The sequence below is a fragment of the Microtus pennsylvanicus genome, chromosome 10 (assembly GCF_037038515.1).
Source record: "Microtus pennsylvanicus isolate mMicPen1 chromosome 10, mMicPen1.hap1, whole genome shotgun sequence".
NCBI lineage: Eukaryota > Metazoa > Chordata > Mammalia > Rodentia > Cricetidae > Microtus > Microtus pennsylvanicus.
The window spans coordinates 64016016-64041234 of record NC_134588.1 but is presented as its reverse complement, the minus strand read 5'-3'; the positions used below and the strand labels follow the sequence as shown (position 1 = coordinate 64041234).

Below are 25219 nucleotides of genomic sequence, written 5' to 3'. Positions count from 1 at the left end.
ATGTTCATACCTATTAGCTCATCGTCTTTAGGTGGTAAGGATAGGGTGGCTTCTGAAGACCTAATGCAAAATGGCTCTTGAAAAGAATGAAAAAAGAATCCTAAAATTCAAATCCAGATACTTCTCTGGATGTAATGGAGCTCACTCTGGCATATGTCTGGGGAGTGCTGGAATTGGGGGGGGGGGGGTCTAACATTGCTCTGACATTCTATGAGCTTAGATTAGCTCACTAGTGATGCTGATAGTTCTGTATACATGTCAGGTTGTTGGGGAACTATTTTTATTCCATGTTTTATTTTTAGAAGAGCTCCAGTAATTATGCATTTTTAGTATACTCTCTGATCCATCTTTCATGTAAAAACCTATTTATAGCATTTTAGATATGGTTTTCACACTAAATATTAACTGTAGTTATTAAAATTTTCTCATTAGGGATGATTCTTAAAACTTTCAGCTGTCATGTGTGTGATATTTCTTAAGTCCCAGCATGCCTCCAACCTAGAACTCCTGAGAGCATTTTTATAGCATTTTCATATTTCATGTGTCCCATTCTTCTCTTTACGAATGATGGACAGACACATTTGAGTGACAGTCCATCTTCTTTTCCAGAACTCTCTTAACTAAAATTATCCGAATCACAGTTACTTCTCTCTATCTGTAGCACAATAACAATAATAATAGATTTCCATAATGGTTACTCAGGCCACTGTGAGACCCAGAAATGACTTCTATATCATTAAGAAAGGAGAAAAGGGAGTCCTTGAGAAAATAGTTTTATTGCTTTATCATTGAAGAGCGTCAGGTCCTCCGTATGTGCACTGATATTCTTGCCTCCCTCACGACAGTCAAAACTAACACATCCCCTATTATTCCCTCCGGATCCCTAGCTGGGCCTCAGAAACCTCCTGACTACAGTGCTCTAAGCAGCTACTACAAGTTGGATGGAGATAAGAAAAGAGATAAAAAACTATGTAATAATATACTTTGTCTAGGCGTTGTGACAAGAAGTGTGTATCCCAGGCCCTAGACTTCTAGGTCAGTCACACCCTAGCACAGCATGGCCAGTTGTCTAAAAGTGGGAAAGAAAGTTCTAGAGCCTTCATACTGGGAATTGGGACTCAGGCCTGGAAGTGATGCTTATCATTTTTGCTGTTGATACTTATACCTAAAGTCCTAGAGTATTACTCAACTACCAGGATCCAGACTTGGTAATAAATCAAAATGTTTGACCAACATTCCTAATGACAATCATATCTCATGTGATAATATTTTAATACTCTACCTCTTAGCACAGAATGTTCTCTCTTTCTCTCTCCCTCTCTCATCTACATGACTCAGAAGATATATATATTCAGTGGTATTGATTGATGATTGATAGGATCTCCTTTTATGGGCTCAGGCTATCCTGGAGCTCCAGCCTCAGCCTCCTATGTGCTGGGATCATAAGCGTGAGTCGTCATGCCCAAATTTCAAGTTGTATTTTAAACCCGGAGAACTCCAGAGTCTCTCTTTTAAATAATGATGTTGGTGACTGCTGAAGAATATCCTCTATAACATTTGTCCTACATAGATTTCTGTAATGAATTAACTAAACAACAAGTTTGAGTGGTGGATAGCTCAGCAGATAGAAGCAATGCCCTGTAGCCTAACTTCCTGAGATTGACCTAAGGAAAAAAAAACAAGAAATGACTCCTGACACTTGTTCTCAGACCTCTACATATACACAGTGGTACTGGAGCACCTGCCTTCCCACAACATGCACATGCAAACAAGCACATGAACACATGCATGCACACATGCACACATTTTTAAGTTAGTAAAATGATGATTATAATTTTATAGTTATGCAAATTTGAGAAATACTGCTGAGTACAATTTCTTTTGGAAGGACATAATTCAGACTAGGCATTAAATATCCTGATGAGGCTAAGGAAAGATAAATTACATTATATCCAGTGCTTTACAGTCTTATTAGACTACAAAAATTTTGTATAAAGAAATGTATCATGGAACTAGTATTTTTCTATACCACTATAGTATTTTCCTGTAGCACTGTAGTAAGGAATATGGTGCATATATGGAGACCTACATATTCTAGGGAGGCATTGAGATGCAGTGAGCAACTATGCTTTATGCCTCCCCCCAGAGTTTCACTTCATAACTCCAACATTCATTTGAACATTTTGATCATGAACTTCCAAATCTGTAACAGAGAAGTGGTTGTAATAATAATTATAATAACAAAGCTCCAAGAGTTACTGATTGCCACTAGATGTAGTAGTTTGAATGTGGTTGGCCCCCATAAGCTCATAGGGGGTGGCATTATTAGGAGCTGTGGCTTTGTTAGAGTAGGTGTGTCCCTGTTAGAGGAAGTGTGTCACTGTGGTGGTGGGCTTTGAGGTTTCCTGTGCTCAGGATATCACCCACTGTCTCAGTCAACTTCCCGTTGCCTGCAAGATGTAGGACAATCAGCTAACTCTCCAGCACCATGTCTGCCTGGATGCGACATGCCCCATCTCTGATAATAATGAATGGAACCTCTGAACTGTAAAGTGAGCTGCCAAATTTACATGTTGTTCTTTATAAAGAGTTGCCATGGTCATGATATCTTTTCATAGTAATAGAAACTCTCACTAAGACATAAGTTGCTGCTATGGATTGGGGTATTGTTGTGATAGGCCTGTCCATGTTTTTGTTAGAAGGAAGTGGACTTTGGAACTTTGGGCTTAGAAAAGCTTTAAGAACTGCTTGATGGGTCATACTAATAGACAACAGTGCCACTGAGAATGATTTGAACTGTGGGGAACAAGAGGTTTCAGAGAAGAATGTGAGTATGTGGCCTAGAGACTGACCTTGTGATATTTTAGTGAAGAATGTGGCTGCTTTTTGTCCTTGTCCAAAAGTCGGCCTGAGGCTAAAGTGAAGAGTTTTGTATTAATTTCTTTTACAGAGGAAATCACAGAACAGCTTAATATAGACTATGTTGTGTAGTTATCAGTGTTAACTCTGATGAAGATTTATAATAAAAAGAACGAAGCTGAGCAAATAAAAATACAGAATGCACAGATTGAAAAAGAGACACCAGGCAGTAGAATAGCACTAAACCCCATGTTCAAGGAGATAAATGGATTAAGAAATGGAATAAAGGGAGTGATGACCTCAGGGCAAGATCTTCCCAAACGAAATTTCCAACTTGTGTAAAGGTATTAAAGAGAAGCATAGAGCCCAGTATGGTGGTACATGCCTTTAATCCTAGCTCTGGTAAGGCTGAGTTTGAGGCCTGCCTGGTCTAGAGATGCAGTTTCAGGACAGCCAAGTTTAGACAGTGAAGAAAACTATAGAATATATGGTTTGAAGATGATGAAGATGTGATTGAATGAGGGAGCCATCTTCCCGCCTCAGTAAGCAGCAGAACTTAACAGCTTTGGTCATGTGGTTCTAGAGTGCAGGAAAAAAAGAAGTGGGTTATAGAATTTGCCCACAAGACTAAGAAAAGCCTCTGAGGTCATGCAAGTGTCAGGGATGTCCCTAAATGGAGGCCTAGAGAGGCCATTGCATGAACCTGTGAAGTTGAAGCCTAAATTGCCTTGGAGACCTTAAGATGTAGAGATGCCAGAGTCATGGGATACTTGCCAAGGACAGCTGCTAACAGGGAGTGGAACCAGCCCAAAAAAAAGAAGTATATTGCGGTCAACAAAGCTGAATGGATTTGGAGGTTTGAAAAGTATTTTTACATTAGACATGAAGAAGCAGAGTTTGGAATTTGCCCAGCTGGTTTGGTCCAATATTTCCTCACTGTGTTCCCTTCCCTATGTTTTGGAATGATAACTTATATCCTGTGCTGTTATATGTTGGAAGTATGTGATCTGCTTCTTGATTTTGATTTTTACAGGGATTAAAGTTAAGAGATTGTATGAATCTCAGAAGAGACTTTGAACTTTGGACTTTAAAACATTGTTGACACTGTGGTAGACTATGGGGACTTTTGAAATTGAACTGAATAAATTTTGCATTATGATATTGTTACAAGATTATTGGGACCAGGGAGGAGAATGCGGTATTTTTAATGTAATTGGCCTGCATAAGCTCATAGGAAATGGCACTGTTGGGAGGTTTGACTTTGTTGAAGTAGCTACAGCTTTATTGGAGGAATTGTGTTACTGTGGAGGTTAGCTTTGAGATCTCATATATGCCCAAGCCTGACCCAGTACCTCAGTCTACTTTTTATTGCCCGCAAGATGGAGGACTCTAAGCTACTTCTTCAGCACCATGTCTGTCTGCACACTGTCGTGTCCTGCCATGATGATAATGGACTGACTTCTAAAGTGTATGCAAGTCACATAAATTAAATGTTTTCTTTGTAAAAGCTGCTGTGGTCTCTTCACAGCAACAATAACCCTAAATAAGATAGTAGGACACAAGAAACAATGTCTTTGCTGTTTTTATTCTCCTTCTGATACTGTTTACTTTTTTTGCATCTGTGCAATTTAATTTACAACATATTTTGCACAACGTGATTCCAGCCCACATCAACCCTTTGTGTTGAAAAATTCACAGAAAATATATGTGAAATTTAAGTCAAAGGCTATGTCCGAATGTTTTATTTGAAGTCCCTTTTGCTTTCTCTATCAATGTAATTCTCACCTTTGAGCATTGAGTGCCACATTTAAGTGCTGATGGTGAATCAAAGAGCACTAATTACATAACTTTACCTTGATATTGTCCACATGACCATGGCTTTACTTTATCTTTGACCTGAGGATTTCCTAGGATAAAAGATGAGCTAATAGATACACGTGAAAAAATTACCCAACCCTGTATAGAGCCGTATCATGACCTTTATCACACTCTTCTCAGTTGATCACAATCTAGGTATTCCATTTGTTTTAGACTACATGTCTATACTTATCAAGTATACCATTAATTCTTCATTGAGTAACTGCAATGCTATGATAGTATTCAATGAAGAAAGATGTCATCCAAACCATCACCATTCTACACTTCTTCATTTTAGCATAGAACCATAATTACTAAATTTGAAGTTCACAGTTCTATTTTGCAATATGAAAATTCGTTGAAGTACCTACATTGCCAAGGGAATAGAATTTACTTTGTTTCAAAGCTCTTTGAGTGTGCTATTTAAACCAAATGCATTGATTCTTGTCTTTAAAAAGGCATGATGTTCTTTCAAGTGACATTAATGATAACTTAAAACATCTTTAAGAGACTCTGCATGATGGTACACAACTATATTCACACTGACTCAGGAAGCTGAGGCCAGAAAACCACAAGGTTTGCAACCAATTTAAGTAACTTAACAAGACCTTATTTCAGAATAAAAATTATGAAAGGGCTCAAGCTGTATGTTAGCTGTTAAGTGCATTAACTGTTTTTCATATCCACCATTATCTCAGAAGGAGAGATGGAAGGACAGAAGGAAGGAGGAGGGATGGGATGGATGGAGGGAGAGAAAGAGGTAGGGAAGGAAGAAAAAGGAGAACATAGAAAGATAGGAGGACAGACAGTGCAAAGACCGGAAGAAGTGATGAATTATACTAGATGAAAATCTCTTCTTATTTAGCTTCATGCAGTACTGTGGTATACATGTGTACAAACTCTTATTGATTCTAAAAAATCATCATATTAATACCACCTTATTACAAATTCATATGTATATATGCTAATCAACTTCACCATTAGTGATATTTTTGTAATTTATTTGTTGATTTTAACATTTTTAATCTCTAAAACAGATCAAATTAAAAGGCAAAAACAATAAAAAAGGGGAGCTGGACACAATTCTGAAAGTAGTGTTCGGCCATGTTGTTTAATTGCCCCAATTAACACATTTTCTTTTCTCTATCGTGGTTCTGTATTTAAATATTTGTTACAGAAATGCCTTGGAAAAGTTTTTTGTTTTTTTTTTTGTTTCTTTGTTTTGATTTGCTTCTTTAATCTATCAATTACTCTCCTTTGTGAGGAAATTAAAAACTTAAATTTATTCTTCATACAGATATAGCAACATATGAACATTTGTTGTCCCTGTGCCAAGAATCTGACCTTTGCGGTCTTTCCTTCTACTCTCAATCCAACCAGACATCTATAACTTTTGAGGTTCAGGAAGGCGGCAGAGGAAGTCTCAGGAATGGCATGATGTGGCCTCTTGCTATTGTACCAGAGAGTGTACATCATGCTAAGTGGCCTTTGAAGTTGAAGCTCACAGTAATTGATAGCAGTCAGCTAGAGGATATTGTTGATAAAAGATTCTGAAGCTCTGATTTGAGAAGACAACTCTGCGGCTGATGTCTGCCAAAGCTTGGCATCAGAGAAGGGTTACAGAGTTGCAAGATTTAGCTTCTTCCTCTTTAATGGAAAGCACTTTGATTTGGGAAGATGAACATCCTGAACTTAAAGAGATCAAGCTCCGAACTAACATTGTGACTTTGAATCTGTCAATTAACTTTATTTTTACTCTCTCTCTCTCTCTCTCTCTCTCTCTCTCTCTCTCTCTCTCTCTCTCTCTCTCTCGTGTGTGTGTGTGTGTGTTTGTATGTGTGTTCTGAATCTGCTGCAAATACAATAAATGTAACATCGAGCTTGTCATGTGGTCATTCTGTTTCAGTATGAAGAAAGTCACTTTAGGAGCGGTGATAGGCATGGGAAAGAGTAAGAAGAGGTAAAACCAAGTTACTGGCGGTCTCTTGGGATGTAAATGATGTGAAAAAGCCATGGATTACCAATAATTAGATGCCCAATAAGCAGAGACATTCATTGTGAGATAACCCTAAGCATCGATATTGACGGTAGCATCCAATCTTCCTTAGGAAGACCCAACACGTGGAAAAAAATCCAAAGTCAAGAATGGAAAAGGCCAAAACATGTCCTGTCCTTTCTTATGTCCTTCAGCTCAACCACTGCTGCGAGATGGTTCTTATATCTTGTGATTATTTGTTAGGACAAGAGGGCTACGACCCAGCACGAAGCTCTGTCTGCATTGTGGAATTATCCTTCTCTTCTGTTTTCTTCATCTAACACTGTGTGCCTCTAGCCTGAGCAGTGTGCACAATATCTTCCTTCCATCACTTCTTCCTCTTCTGTAAGTCATACCTTTAGTGAAGGTCAGGTCCAAACCTGAGACATGGAACTCTAAGCAGGATACTATTATAGCGCTGCTCTCACGGACATGGTCTGTTGAATTAGGCAGAGTTGGGAATTGATTCTCATTATAATCCTAATTTTGGTTAGACTGTAAGCCATAATTTAGCACTTCAAGACTAGAGTTATAATAGTATTTTATGGGCTTGTTAGAAAGGTTAAGTAGCTAGGAGTACATAAACAGGACAGCGATTCTGCCCCCAGGAGGAATGCCCTGTATCTTTCTTTGAGTCTATATTTAAATTATTAGACTGTTTCCAAAGACGTCTTTCATCTGATTTTAGAGGGGCAGTAGTCTTAGCAAGCAGATGGAGAAATTTATCTGATACCCAAAGCAGAGCTAGGTTCAGCCTCCTCCATGGTTCATAGCAGTGTACATGGGTCTGGGTTGGAATGATCTGCTCACAGCCTCTGATAACTTCGGATGCTGTACTTACTAGAGACTCTTCAAAATTCCCTTTCTCTCCTATCCACCTTGGCATCCAGAGTCCCAGCACAAGCCCTTCTCTCTTGTTCTCAACCTCTCTTTGCTTATATCTGTGCTTCTTTCTTTACTGAGGTTATCCATACCTGTCTTGCCTTTTGGGCTGGAAGGAAGATAAGAACAATTATCTCTTTTATGTTATGGCCAGAGTTTAATAGTGCATATATATTACTGGGGTTCAATGTAAGTGAATATATGAACTACATTTATTCTTTTCAAGTGCTAGAGATGAACTCATAAGCCTCAAACATTTTAGGGAAGAAATAAATCACTGAGTTACCTCACGGCCCAGTGGAATGACATTTCTTTTTTTTTTTATTGATAAAAGAAGAATAAAGAAAAAAAAAACAAATTTCCACCTCCTCCCAGCCTCCCCTTTCCCTCCCCCTCCTCCCACTCTTCTCCCCCTCCTCCCACTCTTCTCCCCCTCCTCCCACCCCTCTCCCCTTCCCCCCACTCCTCTCCCCCTCCCTCTCCCGTCCAAAGAGCAGTCAGGGTTCCCTGCCCTGTGGTAAGTCCTAGGTCCTCCCCCCTCCGTCCATATCTAGGAAGGTGAACATCCAAACTGGCTAGGCTCCCACCAAGCCAGCAGATTGCGTAGGATCAAAACTGCGTGCCATTGTCCTTGGCGTCTCATCAGCCCTCATTGTTCGTCATGATCAGAGAGTTCAGTTTTATCCCATGCTTTTTTTGGTAATAGTCCAGCTGGCCTTGGTGAGCTCCCAGTAGATCAGCTCCACTGTCTCAGTGGGTGGGTGCACCCCTCGTGGTCCCGACTTCTTTGCTCATGTTCTCCCTCCTTCTGCTCCTCATTGGGACCTTGGGAGCTCAGTCCAGTGCTCCAGTGTGGGTCTCTGTCTCTATCTCCATCCATCGCCAGATGAAAGTTCTAAGATGATATGCAAGATATTCGTCAGTATTGCGCTAGGATGCGGTCATTTCAGGTTCCCTATCCTCAGCTGCCCAAGGAACTAACTGGGAACCTCAGCTTGGGCACCTGGGAGCCCCTCTAGGGTCAATTCTCCTGCCCACCCTAAAGTGGGTCCCTTAACTAAGAATTGTGGTTCCGTGCTCCCCTATCCAACCTTCCTTTATCCCGCTCCTCCTGTTTCCCCAAGTCCCCCCTCCTTCCCTTCTACCTTTTCTCTCCCCATCTCCCCTTACCCCCTTCCCACCCCACCCCCAAGATCCCACTTTTCTCCCCGGCAATTTTGTCTACTTCCCTTATCCAAGAGGATAACGATATGTTTTTCCTTGTGTTCACCTTCTTACTTAGGTTCTTTAGGTTCGCCAATTGTAGATTCTGTGACCCCTATTTATGGCTAGTATCCCAGACCCAAAAAGAAGAACATGGGATGTACTCACTCATAATTGGAATGACATTTCTTAATCATGATCTGAAGCAGCATTTATACAGATACAGATTTCCAAGACCCCAAATAGAAATAAATCACTTCTGTAAACTGTTTCTGTCTACTTCTAAGAGGATTTCTAAAATATCTTACTGTCATAATTATATTTCCTTTGGGCTCATATAATACTAGTTTACATAAAAATAAGTTTACCTTTCTGAATTAGCACTAAACATTAGTTCTAATCATGATTCATGTTAAAAAAAACAAATGTCCCTGATTTAAAGAAAAAAGTCAATGTATTATCCCTCTCTTATATATAAAACTAGATATTACATTAATATCACCTGTAGTTAGTCAAGCTCTTAGAACTCAGAGGTGGCTGATATGAATGCATGGTTATCATTTATCTATGCACTCTGGCAGTACTGAACGTCTCTGGAGTTTGAGACGCCATTGAACAATAAACAAGACCAAGTCATTCTTCCTATGAGACCAGTCCAGAACAGTAACAGCTGGTGACCAGCGTTATAAGAAGAATTGAAATAGGACAATAAACTAGTAATGAAAAATGTGTATCATAAAAATTCTTTGAGGAAATGACTGCGGAACTGAAATCTGAATGATGGGAAGGAAGCAGGAACGGGAAGATGAAAGAGTTGGAGGAAAACTCCCCCAGATTGGGATGGAATGAGCCTAATATGTTTGAGGATCAAAAGAAAGATGGATATCCAATGTGTTTAAGGAAGGACTAGGAAAAGGAGGTTCACAATGAATGACTTCTGATAGGGGCATGGGAAATAATATCTTTAAGGGGCTGGACACTGGGATTTGACCATGATCCAGGAGTATATGGGCAACACAAATTGTACTTGGTGTATTTTTTTATGCATGAAGCTGAGAGAAATGGGACATGAGTGTAATCAGGGTGGATTGTGTGAAATTTCCAAATAATCAATGAAAATATTATGTTGAAAAAAGTAGGGAGGAAGAGGATGGGAAAGCCCCTCTTACCAAAGAGAAAACAACCCTGTGGGAGTAGAGGCTGGCAATCTTCTTAAAGAAAAACAAAGCAAATTCTTCATCTCTAAGTGTTTCATTGACCCAAGATAATCAAACAGCCCTGCTAGAGAAGGGTGATTTTCTTTGTTAGTATCAGATGGCCGGTGGGTGGAGCCACCCTTCTCCCCTTGAAAAAATGAACTCAGATTAATAGCCCCTTTCCTGGTTTACTGTGGATGTGAATTCCCAGAATTTAGGCCAATTTCATCTGTTTACCTCTTTTCCCCCTATCTCATATGATAACCAGGCCTGCCAAGCTGAGCTCTGTGTCCTGCCCCCAAGGCCTTGAGTCCAACAGTGTGATGGGTTAAAGTGCTTTGTATTCTGGTGAGACTTGCAATTGCTGGATTGCTGTTTTATGAGATCCCTTACTGCTTGGCTCCAGGCAGAAGCATGCTTTCTTAAACACAAGAAAAGGGGCGGGGGAGGGGGAAGATACATTTAAAGAAAAATTAACAGTTTTGCTTTCTCTAGCAAGTGTCTGGAAGGTGAACAAATTGTGTATGCAGTGTGTATATACACAGAGTCAATCCCTGAGTATAGTGGGTTGACATTCATTTCTCAGTTCAATACTAGGAACGCATTCCAATCTACCCACTCGGATTTTCACTTACATTAAAACCTTCAATCAATTACATATGATTTTCAGTACTTTATTTCAAAACTTAGATAATGTTTCCCATCTGCGGGCTAATGTTTATGAGAGGCTAAGCTAAGCCTTGATTCTCCTTAGGTTAGCTGTATTCCATGAAAATGTGTAAAGGTATTTTAGCTTACAATGGATTCATTGAGATACACCTCCTTCACAAGTCAAGAAGCTTGTATGTATATATTCACACAAGGGCAAGTCTATATATCTCATACATATGTGTGTATGTATGCATATACAATCGGTTAACATACAAAAAGAAATGTAGAATAACTATAAGTTTGCTTCCAAATAAATGATAAATTTTAACCCTTCTTCTCTATACCTGGGTATTTTCTCAGATCAGAAATGTAAATATGTTGCCCTGTCTAACCTGTAGAATGCAGTTTCTTTGACACAAGAGATAACTTTTCTTTCAATATTTAACTGGAAATATCTTGGGCTATGAGTAATCCATTCAAGGAACCCGTGTTATAGGCTGCTGTCGGAGACCTGCCTTGACAAAATTTGTACGTTCCAGGGTAGGAGCGTGAGGGTTAGAATTACTAAGCAAAAGGAACAGAGGTATGAGAAAATAAGAGACAGAAACACAGAACAGCATAGGGAGGGAAATTAAGTGAATGTTGACTCCGTCTGCATTTATTTTCCACATACTTATATACTTCACTCCAAAAGGGGAGGGGGAGGCAACAAACTTCATGATGTAAGGAATAGACTTGAATTCTCCAGCCTTTGGACCAGATGGAGCAGATTAACCTCTATACCCAAAATACTAGCTAACCATACCGTAAGTCAGAATCTTGTCGACAACATTGAGAGAGCAAGGATAAGCTAAAACTCTCTGGTCTTCCGTCAAGGTGGAGCAGGCTCACATCTGTGTGCTGTTCACCCATGTGCCACATCTGACCACCGTGGCATGTTTGTTAACTATAGATGAGGCTCACTGTACCTTTTCTGAGGATCAGTAGCCCCGTAAAACTGAAGTAGTCTGCTACCACGAATTTCCCATGTTCCTATCTTTTCTCAAAAAGGTAGCTTGATGGTGTAATCATGATGATCTAGTAAAACTACCTAGATGGTCCAGTTGCTCTTCCATCACCGTGTCTTTAGCTACTGGGGAAGATGAGCCTCAGAATGGGGGAATCAGGTGATAATGGCCAAGAATAGATCTTGCCTCATGCTGCAATTATCACAGCGAGCTTTGGTATCACTGTGCACATGACCATATCTTTTCTTAAGTTCTCCTGTGTGCCAAGGCGTCTCCCACAAAGCAAACTAACCATCTTTTAAAGCTCTTGGTTGGTAATTATTTCTTTGTTCGTTTCTTAGTCTTCAAGAGTTCAGGTCCTGGGCCAAGGGGACTTAGTGCTGTCCGTATAAACCACGCTCTAAGAATAGTACCCAAAGCAAGCCAAACTTTCCTTAACCCACCTGATTGCAGACGTCCTCGTGTGCCCGCTGAGGCCAGTGGAGCGCTTCCGTGACCTACGTCCTGATGAAGTGGCCGATCTGTTCCAAGTGACCCAGAGAGTAGGGTCGGTGGTGGAGAAACATTTCCAGGGGACCTCCATCACCTTCTCCATGCAAGTGAGTAAACAAGTTGTTCAGACATGTTTCTTTCCTTTCTTCTCAAAGTTGTGTGTATTGGCTCTGTATCCCAGCCTTTTTATCAGAGTAGTTTTAGTGATCCGCAGAAAAAAAGATGCCCCTAATCCAAGGCAGCTGCCCCAAGGTGGTCTACGGAATGGCATCACAGTAAGTACCTGGTGTGCTGTTTACAACATAGGTGGAAGTCATAGACAAGAGATTTTATGGGCTTGACTCAGTTGGGATAAAGCAATCCAAAGGCGATTTGGAGGAAGAAAAGGTTCATTTGCCTTACATCTCCACACTAAAGCTGGCCATTGAGGTGGGCTAAGACAAAAGCTTAAAAGTTAGCGACCTGGAGGCAGGAATGGAAGCAGAGACCATCGCCAGCACTGCTTACTAGCTTGCTTCTGAACTCATGTTCAGTTACCTTTCTTAGATAGTCACAGCTCGCCCCGCTCACAGTACGCCAGACACTCCCCAATCAATTGGCAGTCTAGAAAATCTCCCCACAGACATCTCCACAGGCAAATCTGATGATATGATAGAAATTCCTCGCCAAAGTTTCCTCTTTCTAGTTTTTTTTTTTCTATTTTGTGTCAAGTTGACAAAAACTATCCAGTAGTAGGATTTTACATGGGAAGCAGAGTTGGGGAAGGGTTTTTGCTCTGTGGTATGTTCTGACAACTGTGGATCCAAGGAGAACAAGGACAAGACTGAGCCTTCTCTTTGTAGGGCTCACTATTCTCTAAAAGCAATACAGACCACAGTGTTGAGTCACAGGTTTTTACTTGGTTGTTGAGCATGGCCCGCTACAAATGGAAGAAAACAGATTTTTTAATCATCAGAGATCGACAGGTAGAACTTGACCTAATACTCTTCAGGTCGAGAGAGGGATGTCCGTGATACATCTGTCAACAGTTGGGAATTGAGTAAATTAGTAACACCACATGAGCCACTTCGCATCGCTAGTCAGGTTCACAGAGATGTGTTTTTAGCCAAAACCACAGACTGATAATTCTATTTGGAAAATTTTTATTGCAGAGAAGTTTGCCACCTTCCCCCTGGAGCAGCTACTTTCCCTTTCTATGGCATTCGGAGACTAGGCCTGTGTGCTTGTATTCAACAATGACAATGCCAGTAGGCCATAGTCTTGCCGGCCATGAGAATCTGGGAAGGGGGATAGATACATGGATAAGGGTACACCCCCATCAACCACTTCTACTTTTCTGCCTCAAGGTCACAAGAGCTTGAAAAGATTGTGCCCATCTAAACGCTTCATCTTCTTGCTTTGTTGATTTCTAGAGGAGAAATTCAATCAGATATTAATTAAGTGATTTCTGATTTAACAATAACCAAACTGTGGTCCTTTGCCTCCTCAAACATTTTCGGCCTTACCTTTAATGTGATTAAAGCCATAACTGAACGCAAAGAGCATGAAACGTAGAAAGGAGTGGCTTGCTTGATAATTCATATCATTTTATACATATTCCTCACTCAGAGGGAATTGGAGACCTGTCTGGTCCCACACATTCAGAATGAATGGTCCCCATGGGACTACTACAAATTAACACACAATGAAATTGGATCTAAATTATTAATGAGCAATATTTCTGAATAAGCAGGCAATATCATCCGTCAGTTCTCACCTCAATTCTTTCTCTTTCTTTCTCCTTCTTCTAGGATGGTCCTGAAGCTGGACAGACTGTGAAGGTGAGTGGTTATTATGTGCACACAAATTAATAAGAGGCGATTATGGGAGCTAATAAAAAAATCACAACGAGTCATTTGCGGCACACTGCTGTTTCATTATGTTATCTTCGAGGTCAGAGAGACCCTCGGTGTTGGAACCATAAATCCTGACATTATAAACTGTACCCAACAGTATGTTTCCCATTAGTTTACAAGACATTTACCCTGTGTAGTAAAATTATTACTGTGAAAATGCTAAAACAGAAACCAAATCGAGGAGTCCTAAATCAGAACAGGGCAGGGTGCCTCAACTTTCTATGGGTTTTATGGGTCCTGGACAGACTAGATCACCCGGTATGTCTTTACTTCTGCACACAATTTAATTTCACTTATTCCTTCTGCAAGAAGGGGACATTGGTTGTTTGCCCCACGTTCCTGCTTTCCCTCCTGATCCCTTGACCTATTTTCTCTTCATGCCCACATATTTCTCTTCTCTCTAGCAACTAAATATCAAAGTCCAAACTTAATGGGATCATTGGAGCTCAAAAATGGTTTTGAAGTGTGCGAGAGAGGAAGGACGGATTTATTATGACAGTCTCTAGGACAAAACTAAAAGAGCCTGCTGGTTATGAAACAAGAGTCCAGCTTATTTCACAAAACATTGGGTTCGATGCTTAAGTGACAGAGAAGACTGGGTTTGCAGTGGTGGAAATAAGAAGCCAACCATATTATATATACAGCTGATGCCACACATGGTGAAATAAAGCTTTGGGCTTTGGGGGGGGGCCTTAACTAGCAGGGTACTTGGCACTAAGTCACACCGAATGAACGTGTCTCCATTGTAGTATGTAGGAAATAGGATATCTGGGGAATTTCGTGGTGAGTGGTTGTCTCAAAAGGAAAGCCAGCAAATTCCTAGTGATAAAAAGAGTGACCCCAATTTTTCCAAACACGTGACATAGTGAACACAACAGAGGGACATTCTGCTTCCATCCACGCCCCTGACCATGCTGAGCATCCAAATATTCAGATGCCAAAAGAGGATGCAATATCAGTAACTCTGTTTTGAAACTGATTCTTGAAATACAGTGCATAGATATTCAAGCTTGGCTGCCAGAGTTTTCAAACTCAGAATTCAAATGTAATTTTAAAATACACTGGATTAGGGTTTAGTGAAGTTTCAGCGAACATGGGAAAGTACCCATGGCAGAGCAAGTGCATGGAAGAATGCACAGCTATCCAGTAGAACACAGAGACTGATAAACAGATGAATGTTATGTGAGCAGGTGGATTATGTACTCTCAAGATTTTACTTCACAATTCTAAAGAGGGCAGGTAAGTTATTTGCTATACAAATGGACTTGAATAGGGAAAAATAACTTAGAAGTTCCCAGGGACCAGGAGAAGGAAGAAATGGGGGTGAGTGCTAAGGCTCTCTTTTGTGGTTGATAGAGATGTTGCGGTATTTGGAAGATGGAGATGATTTTTTAAACATAATTCTTTAAAGGAGACAAGTAAGCCTTGAGTCCAGAAGGCTGAAGATCATGACTATGGGGCCTCAGACTACGTATTGTCCCACTTGCCTGAACAAGGTGTCATGTTTTTGTTAGTGTTATTGATGTTGATAATGGACAGATTTATAATATAAAGTATTATGTGTGAATTATTAAGTGGACTTACCATAGTCAGTATTGTTTTGCTTAAGTTGATTTCTGTAAACAATTGTATCTTTTTTTTCTTTAAAATAAGCATATTACATTTGAAAATTTTTTGTTCTTTCCAGACGGATCACCCCATTTCCACAGTATAAATTCATGGGGTCCGTTCACAACCTTTGTGGAATATCATACATAAAGAAAAATTCATCACACACACACACACACACACACACACACACACACACACAGAGAGAGAGAGAGAGAGAGAGAGAGAGAGAGAGAGAGAGAGAGAGAGAGTCCACCATGAAAAGATAGTAAACCTTTGTTAGCTATTCTGCTACAGCAAGTCCTTCTATATAGAAGTATATATTCTGTATTTGTCAAACTTTGTGTGATATTTACACCACATTCCATGGAAGTTTATCTGGATGCCAGCTAAACAGCCTAGCCACCACCACAAAGAATCTCAGCTGTTTTTTGGGTAAACCTTCTAACTAAAAGTGCTGGAATAGGACGGGAATCTTCAATATTACACACAGTCTGATCTTTCCAAAAGTGGGTGTTTCCCGGCCATGTTATCTTCTGCTGACAAAGTAACTCGGTGATGGCGTTTGGGTACCAGGGATGCATAGAGCCCCACCCTGCAGCACAGGCAGCTTCTCCAGGAAGCAGAGTGGCACCTTCAGAATCCAGATGTACCATTTGAAGGTTCTGGGTTGAGGCTGGGAGCATTTGATGTTTTGAAATTCGCATTGTTGCACATTTTAAAGGGATGTTTGACAGCCTACCATGGAAAGCCTGGGGCATATCTTTTTTTTTCTTCCCCTTTTCCTATGTGTGAGATTCTCAGTGCTGTGTCTGATGTGTGAGCTCTAAATCACTTTTGTCTCATGCCAGGTAGTAATAGCAATAGCCCACTAATGGTCTTTTTCCCTGAAGCAACTGTTGTTATTGTTAATGAGGGGACACCACTGAGTTAGCCTCTTGAACATGATGGCACTTCAAGATTTTTTTTTTTTCCTGGGGCTTTAGATTCTGCCTAGCAACACACAGGGTGGCCTGGCTTACTCAGTAAGACTCATGTAACAAGGAAAAGGAAATATTGAAGAAAAAAATGACCTCTTATTTGACAATTGATTATTCGGTTTCCTTCTCAAGCTTAAAAGTAGAACACTGCCAGGCACCAGATGTTCAGTGCGGTGATCTGGACACCCTGCAGCTTTCAGAGGAAATCGGTGTCCTCTCTCAGCTACTTAGCCCTGCCCTGCACCCATGCAAGTTGCCCTGGTGAACATCATGCTCCCTGTCCTGTTGGCTAGTTGGAGTCCTGTCAAGAAATTCTTCATTGTCTCTTACACATTTGTTTGTTTACAAATGTTCATTTTTCATGCTGTCTCTTTAGTCTCCAGGGAATGTACACACACACACACACACATATCTGTTATGATTTTGGATTTTGGATTTTGTCATTACTGATGGTGCTTAGAACATGTTGCCCAGGAAGTTGGCTCATTGGCCACTAGAATAAGTTAAGATGAAGGAAACTGAAAAAGCTGTGGCAGGAGGAAGATTCACTCTATAGCATCATTCATCATTCTACCTTAAAGGAGGCCATACAAGAATTATCTGACATATCTACCCCAAAAGTAGACGTAAGACAATCTCCCCAGAAGGGCCCTGCTTTTTCTGGTAAGCTGTGAAGACTCGGGACAAGCGAGTTACCTCATAAGTTACCCCAGCTTACTGCTGTTAGATCACAGCGCTGCTTTCTTTTCCGAGCTCACTTCCTCCTCTCCATAAAAATACTTTGCCCTGTTTCTTTAGGTCTTTGTGTCTGAAGCTGCATAAAACTTAGATCAAGAGGATGTGCTCCTGTGCTTTTTGTGCTGAGAATAATCTACTCCGGAGTCTCTATCATTAGTCCCAAAAAAGCAAGAGTTGATGCTCCTCTGTTTTCCACTGTACAGCCAGGCATTTAGGTTTCCTGAAATTTCTGTGAAATATTCCCTATATTGTAAACATCAGACTAAATATTTCCATAAATGATATTCCTAAATTGAAGTGTTTATTTAATGATTCTTTTATCAATAAAGACTTGGGAGTCAGATATTGGGGTAAGAACCTGATTGATCAGAGAAGTAGTGGAGAAGCGAGTGGTGACCTCCTCTTTCTCTCCTTCTTTAATCCAGAAGACCTAGAATCTCTCTAAGTCCTTCCCTACTACTTCCTGTGTCTCTTTATATGTCCTTGGCTCTCTAAAATATGTCTAATTTTGTTCAGTTAGTAGCTAGTCTGCCCTCTCACTAAAGCAAATTTTATTTTATTTTATTTTATTTTATTTTTTGGTTTTTCGAGACAGGGTTTCTCTGTGGCTTTGGAGCCTGTCCTGGAACTAGCTCTGTAGACCAGGCTGGTCTCGAACTCACAGAGATCCGCCTGCCTCTGCCTCCCGAGTGCTGGGATTAAAGGCGTGTGCCACCATCGCCCGGCCTAAAGCAAATTTTATTGCCAGTCTCAGCAGTGTCAGAGTGAGATCAAAATATCCCAGAACGTGTCTCCCTTTTGTTCTAAATAGTAAGATAAAATTTTGACTCTAATATAGTAAAACTATATACAATAAGAACAATTATTAGATATTGCATTAAGAATATCCAGCCCAATTACATTTGGCAAATTCACAGAAAATACTCCATTATTTATTCTATCTTGGTGATTTCAACATTTTGGACCTGATTCCCTTTTTATACTAACTTGTATTCCCAATCCAAAATTATATTTTTAGGCCTCAAATATTTTCATAAATAAACAATTTAAGCTTTTATGTCTCTCAACCATATATACTTCTTACCTCTTTTGTGAGTTTCTTTTCTGAATTTGGTAACATGGAAAACTGTAGCTATAACTATCTATTCTTCAACTTCATCAGTGCCTTCCAGAAGAATATAATATTACCTGAATAAACAAAAAGTACAGAACAAATAACTTCCAAAGCTATAGAAATGACAGAAATAGCTGGCTTCCTGAATAGTCACCCAAGGTCCTCTGCAATGTTTGGTCATCCATTGTCAGCCTATAGGCCTGGAATATCTGAGAGACTTTTCTATGAAGCAGGAAATTTGAAGGACTCTCCTAACCTGTCATAGCAAAGTTTGGAAGTTGCTTTATTTTGTGTACTTCTTGTTCAGTTTGCTAGCATGGTGTCAGCAGTCAAGGCAAGGGCATTTTCTTGTCCAAATGGCTAACTTTTGCTACAAGGAAAGCAAACTCCATATGGAGGATCTTTGATGCCCATTATCTTCTCTGAAATAGATTGATGCTGTCAGGAGAAGATGTGTCTCACTGTCGTGAAAAACCATATTATTCAAACATCTTAAATGCCATACTTTATAGACCTCTGAAGTGTTTGAAGACCACATACTATCTAAAGTTTATCTCTTCTTAACCTTGAAAACATACTAACACGGCCACAAATTTAATCACTAGATGACTAACTATTAAACTATATTTCTTAATTATCCTAAATAGTTTGTAATAATAACTTTGAAGGACTAGAAATGTAAATTATACTGTTAAATAAGCTACATAGGCACAACACCTTAAACAAGTGTAGAAACATATAAATAGCACAACAAAGATAACTTTAAATTTGTAGTATCAGTTGTATTTTTAATCCATTCATCTATTGGTGCTTATCTTGCCTTTAAAGGCCTAGTCATCCTTTTGCATTTTAAGTTAGCACTTTTTCAAAAGCCAAATTTTCTATTAATATTTGTCTAATCTCTGGATCTGCTATTCTATCTACAGTTAAAGCCAATATTTGTAAAATATCAAGGAAGGCTTCTTTTGAGCCTTGTATAATTTTAGTAAATGACTCAGTCCTCTTTGCTTGTTTTCAACCCTGTTCCAAGCATTTCAAAGCCTCTATCTAGCATAGGGCCAAGGTGAGATCATCAAATCTAAACTGTCTTTGGCAAATCAGCATACTGGCCTTCTCCAAGAAGCTGATCTTAGAAAATATCCATACAGCTAGCTCTAATTTCTTGTTCTATAACCCTAGCTTCCTCTTTCCACCATGCTTTCCATTACAACTGAGGACCAACTTCCAATCTTGCTGTAGTTTTGTGGAATAATTCTGTTCTGAGTTGCCCATGAATTTAGCATCTACTCCATAAAAGGTGAATGCATACCAAATAAAACCTCTGCTTCCATCAATCTGTTCAAATCTAACATTTCTACAGAAACCCTGTTAACTTTTGCATAGCTTTGAGGCTGCCTATCATCTGGTGGTCATTATTAAGTGGTACTTGGATGAGTTAAAGTTTGTTTTCTAATGACCTTGGGCTGCTCGTCTTCAGTTTCATAATGCAATGGGGCAGTAGGCTCTGCTCTAAACTCCTCTGTCTCTGTGTGAATATTTTTCTTAGTCTCATTAGTCGTTCTTTCTAAAGATTGTATCTTATCATCTTATCAGGCATTTTTTATATTTGACCCCAATATCAAATAATTTTTAGGAATAAAGCATGAATTACCAAACTGTTAATGATTATAATCAACATTATGTCAATTCCAACTAAGTTGCTTATCCCTTCATTTAATTTTTTCCATTTTCAGACCATCCATTGTGGAACCAAACAGATAACTAACTCCTTACACTGTAATAATGTTCCCCACTCTTAACATGGGTAGAAACTCTTTAAAACAAAGATAACAACAACAACAACAACAACAAAACAAAACAACTAATTCCCTCTTTAAGAATTCCCAAGTACCTCACCAGGTCCGCTGATGACCACAGCAATGTGTGAGGCTGGCTGTCACTGAGCTGTGCATCTCGGCTGAGAATGCAGGCAGAGCATAGCCTGGTTGAGGACTTCTGCCAACCTTGAGTCAGCCAGCCTGGCAAGGCAGTATTGCAAGGAGAGATTCCAAGGGAAGCCCGCAACCCACAGGGAAAGGGTGCAAGACACCTGAAACCTGAAAAGCAGACACAGGGGGACTTGCAGAAGAGGGAAGAAGCTTGCATGATGGGATGTAAGAGTGTTGGGGTTGGTGGGGGAGAAGAAGAGCCGCCTGAGTGACAGAGATAGTACAATAGCATATAGGCCCAAGCCACCTGTGGTGTTTGGTACCAGGGATGGTATAGGCTGCTGTAGAGAGACTGTAACAGAAAATCTCCAGACTCACATGGAGTTGAAAAGCCAATGGTGAGCAGCTGCCTGGTGATCTTGTGCTCTATGTTGGATGCCAGAAAAGGTGTTTACCTAATTGCTTTCTTATCAATAAAACCTCAGGAGTCAGATATTGGAATAAGAACCTTATTGATCAGAGAAATAGTGGAGAAGTGACCAATGACCTCCTCGCTCTCCTTCCTCAATCAAAAAGGTTGAGCATCTCTCTAAGCCCTCCCTACCACTTCCCGTGTCTCTCCATATGTCCTTTGCTCTCCAAAATCTCTATGGCTAATTTTGGCCAGCTAGTAGCTAGCTCTGACTTCTGATTCAAAGTAAACTTTGTTGTCAGTCTCCAGAGTGTCAGAGGGCAATCAAAACATCCCACAGCACTAAATCCTAATCCAAAGTGTAATTCTAGCCAAGCCAAGCCACTAAGGTAAACTCATTCTTTTAAAAGGAATGCCTTCTAATAAGCTTAGAATGAAATATTTTCTCCGAGGCTGTTACATGAGCATCTTTGGTATATTGAGGGAAGAGATTTATTCCTGGTAGGCAATCTCACAATCTATTTATAGATCATGTTTGCATATACTCTTCCGTGTTTGTGGTGCTTGGATGCTATACTTAAAGGTTTAATTTTATGCTTTTAATGCAGAAGGAAGTATGTCTTAATAACTTGAAATATTAGCAATTACTTTCTAGATTGCTCCAGCAGAAAAAGAGTTCTTTAAAAGAAAGGTTATTAAAAATTATCTTTAATCTCCTTTTCCCTGTGGCATTTTTGAGTTTCCTGGATCAGGAGGTCTTACACATGACATGTCCATATTGTTATAGAGTGCACATAGATGACACCTAACTATCAGCAAAGTCGGAGAGTTCATGTGCCTTGGCATCTGCCAGAGGTGCCATGGGAAGGTGAGCTCTATGACTTACTAGCTTTGCCACTCTGGGGCAGCCTCTTAACTGTGAGCCTTGATTTTTTAATTTTCTAAATGGAATACCTATTGAATTAGAAGGTGATGAGAAGAAGCTGACATGGATATATAGGGAATGTGTGAGGTATTGGGTAGGACTGATATGCATTAATGAGAATTGGACCTAGATGCCATATCAAATCCCATCCTTCTCGACATATGCTGTCACTGGTGTGTATGTGTGTGTGAGTGTGTGTCTGTGTAAGTGTGTGTCCATGTCTGTATCTCTGTGTATGCTTATTTGTGGATGCCAGAGAAGACTTTGGGCATTGTTTTCCAGTGTCTTTCCACCTTCAGTTTAATTGAGTTAAGGTCTCTGAACTGGAGCTCAGAAAGTCCAATAGACTAGATGGCCAGCAAGCCCCAGAGATCTTTTTGTCTCTGCTATCTCAATGCTGGATTTAACAGCATACACATGATGCCTAGCTCTTTCACATGTGTGTTTTATCCGTAGAACTCAAGTCCTCATGTTCACACAGCCAACACTTTAGTGATTATGCTATCTCACCAGTCCTCTTTTTCTTTCATGCCTGTGTGTTTGTGTGTCCTATCTGTGCATGTGTCTGTGGACATTCTTGTGTGTGAATCCAGGTGTACACAAACCTCAGAGCACGTATAAGGGTCAGAGGGCTCCCACGTATCATTTTTGAACTTCTACCTTGAGACAGGGTCTCTTTTTTTGGTTTTTCAACTGCATATGTCAAGCTAGCTGGCCTATCAGCTTCTGGAGATTTTCCTGTCTCTATCTCCCATCTCTCTGAAGTTGAGATAACTGACCTCCTGATACACATTGTTTACATGGTTCCTGTTGCAAGGAGGCCATTAGTTTCTTTCCTGGCTGATAAGCTCCAAAATAATCACACAGAAGCTATATTATTTAAAACACTCTTTGGCCCATTAGCTCTAGCTTTTTATTGGCTACCTCTTACATCTTAATTTAACCCATCTCCATTAATCTGTGCATCACCACAAGGTGGTGGTTTACCAGCAAAATTTCTCCGGTATAGGCTCCATGGCTTCTCTCTGACCCTACCTTCTCTCTCCCAGCGTTTAGCTTAGTTTTCCATGCCTAGCTCTGTTCCCCAAAGCTCTGCTTTAGGACCAAAGCAGTTCCTTTATTTATCAATGGTAATCACAACATACAGAGGTAGTCCCACATCAGGTTCCTGAGGTTGCAGGCTTAGGTTCTCATGCTGTGTAGCAAGGATTTTCACCCCCTGAGACATCTCCCCAGTACCAGTACACCAACATTATTATCTGCTTTTCTTTTGCTTCCTTCTTTTTAAATTTTTATTTATTTATTTATTTATTTGTTTGTTTTTGTTTTGAGACAGTTCCTTTCTATGTAGTAGTCTTGGCTGTCCTAGAATTCACTATGTAGACCAGACTGGATTTGAACTAATAGATATTGGACTCATCTGCCTGCTAAGTGATGGAATTAAAAGGTGTGGACCACCATGCCTGGTTTATTTTTTTTAATAACAATTTCACTTCTATTTTCTTTCCTTTGAGCTAGGGTAAGATTGGTCCTCGGTGATGTACACCTGATACTGACATTGAGGCCCATAGTTCACTTTATTAATAAGAACTGCATTTTCTCACAATTGATTACTACCTCATAGCTTCGATTTTTGGAAAAGTTTTGATCTGATCATATATTTTGGGTTTTTTTCAGTGCTTCAAATTTGTTATGATAAATGACCACTTGAGCTGGATATGGTAACATATAATAACTCCAGCGTCTGGGAGGCGGAAGTAGAGGAGAAGCAAGTTCAAGGCTGGACTGAGCTATGAAACAAAACTTCATTTATTTCTCATTCCCTTTACACACGCACGCACACACACACACACACACACACACACACACACACACACACACCATACACGAAACAACTTGTAAGTTAAAGAATGTGCATATTTTTGAAAATATTTCTTGAAAATTTCCTGAAAAATATTTATGCAATTATCCTGCTTTATTGTTTGTCTGCTCTGAATGTTGATGCTTCTGTGTCATTCTGTGAATGAATCAACAGTGGCCAGAAAAACTGTCTAAAGTGGGTTTTGATTATTAAAGCCTATCCCCTGTTCAGTCAGCGGGTGTGGATCCAGAAGTTTGTTTTGACAGATACCACAGTGATTCTGAGCCATTCTCAATCCTGGCATCAAGACTATGAAGGGGTAGTGAGAACCAAACATGGAAGACTCCCTGTGCACTCAACATTTTCATCTCAGAGTTGCTGCAAAGGAAGACATAGTGTGCACAGGATGGAGGAACCTGTAGCTTGATAATGAAAAAGATTTGGGTCTGTTATTTATTATTTTCATTTGGAATGAAATTTCCAGAGAGCGGCAATTCGCCACAGGTCTTTTATCCTCTGATGAAAGCCACTGTGAACACTGCCTTGTCTCTATTTATACCTAATGCCTGTATTTACTGCCGGAAGAATTAGTATCTTCAGGATGCAGTAGCTTTTATCTTGTAGAATTGCCTTATAATTTGCATCTGTTCCCAGAATAAATCTAATTTGACTGAGTTCAATAAACCAAGGATGGTTGCAATGGTCAATGGACAGTTTTGAGTGTACTTGTTGGGGTAGTCTTCTTTGGGACGGCTTGTTGACCTCCTTCTGATACTTTGGGGGCAAAACCCGTGGTTCCTAACTCTCCTGGCCAAAGAAGGCACTAGAAGCCTCCCAGTCCTCCTGAGGAAACTTTCTCTCCTATTAAACCTTCAAGATTTCTCCTAAGTAGCTGCTGAAACAGTAAATTTCTCCATTTCTTTCTATTTTCAATTGTGCATGCTGGTTTTCATTTATTGATGTGCCTGTCACCTTCCCCCTGCAATTTCTCTCCTTCCACCTATCCTCAGAAAAGGGCAGTTAAGGAGAGATTTGGAGGAAATCTGTTTCCTTCTGGCAGTTAGAAAGGCGATGACAATTAAAACAGTCTTTGGATATGATAGAGATTGTCAATCAAGAGTCTAAAGCAGAGTACGGAGGGTTCTCAATATAAAGGGAAGAGTGAGAGAAAGAGGAGGTACAGGAGGCCATATTATTCCTCCTCCTGCTAAGAATGACTGGAGAAAAAGCCTCAAGGTACAGGTTTTGAAGAAGGGAGGTGGTGTTTGAATTTAGAGGAGGAAGAAGGAATGAAGGATGCTTGTGAGAGCTTAAAGCACCAGGTATTAGTTTTTCTCTGGGTTTCTTATCTGAGCTTTGGGGGCCCTTTCTACCACCCAGACCTTGCCCAGATATTTCCACTGGATCTTCTCACTCCCGAGCTGTGCTTCTAGAATGGCTGTTCCTCTTTCTGCATGGAGTTCATTCTCCAGGGAATGGGAAGGAAGCAGAATTTTCCTATTTCCAGTGGGCGTTCATGAGCATAATATCTGTTGCGTCAGAACACATGAAACCTTAACCATGCTCCGTGACACTT

At 40.1% G+C, this 25219-nt stretch overlaps 1 protein-coding gene and 1 long non-coding RNA gene across 4 annotated transcripts in view; both read left to right on the top strand.

The window, feature by feature from the left end:
• The window catches only part of LOC142859222 (uncharacterized), a 321618-nt gene extending 314753 nt beyond the window's left edge, over positions 1–6865 (top strand). The window contains exon 3 of the long non-coding RNA XR_012912139.1: positions 6825–6865. This is a non-coding gene — a long non-coding RNA (uncharacterized LOC142859222). The remainder of the gene's footprint in view (positions 1–6824) is intronic.
• Positions 1–25219, top strand: part of Fhit (fragile histidine triad diadenosine triphosphatase) — a 1412380-nt gene that overhangs the window by 1133587 nt on the left and 253574 nt on the right. For all 3 annotated transcript variants that reach the window (XM_075987481.1, XM_075987482.1, XM_075987483.1), the window contains 2 exons: positions 12144–12289; positions 13973–14002. In XM_075987481.1, coding sequence (XP_075843596.1) covers positions 12144–12289; positions 13973–14002 — 176 coding nt within the window. The remainder of the gene's footprint in view (positions 1–12143; positions 12290–13972; positions 14003–25219) is intronic.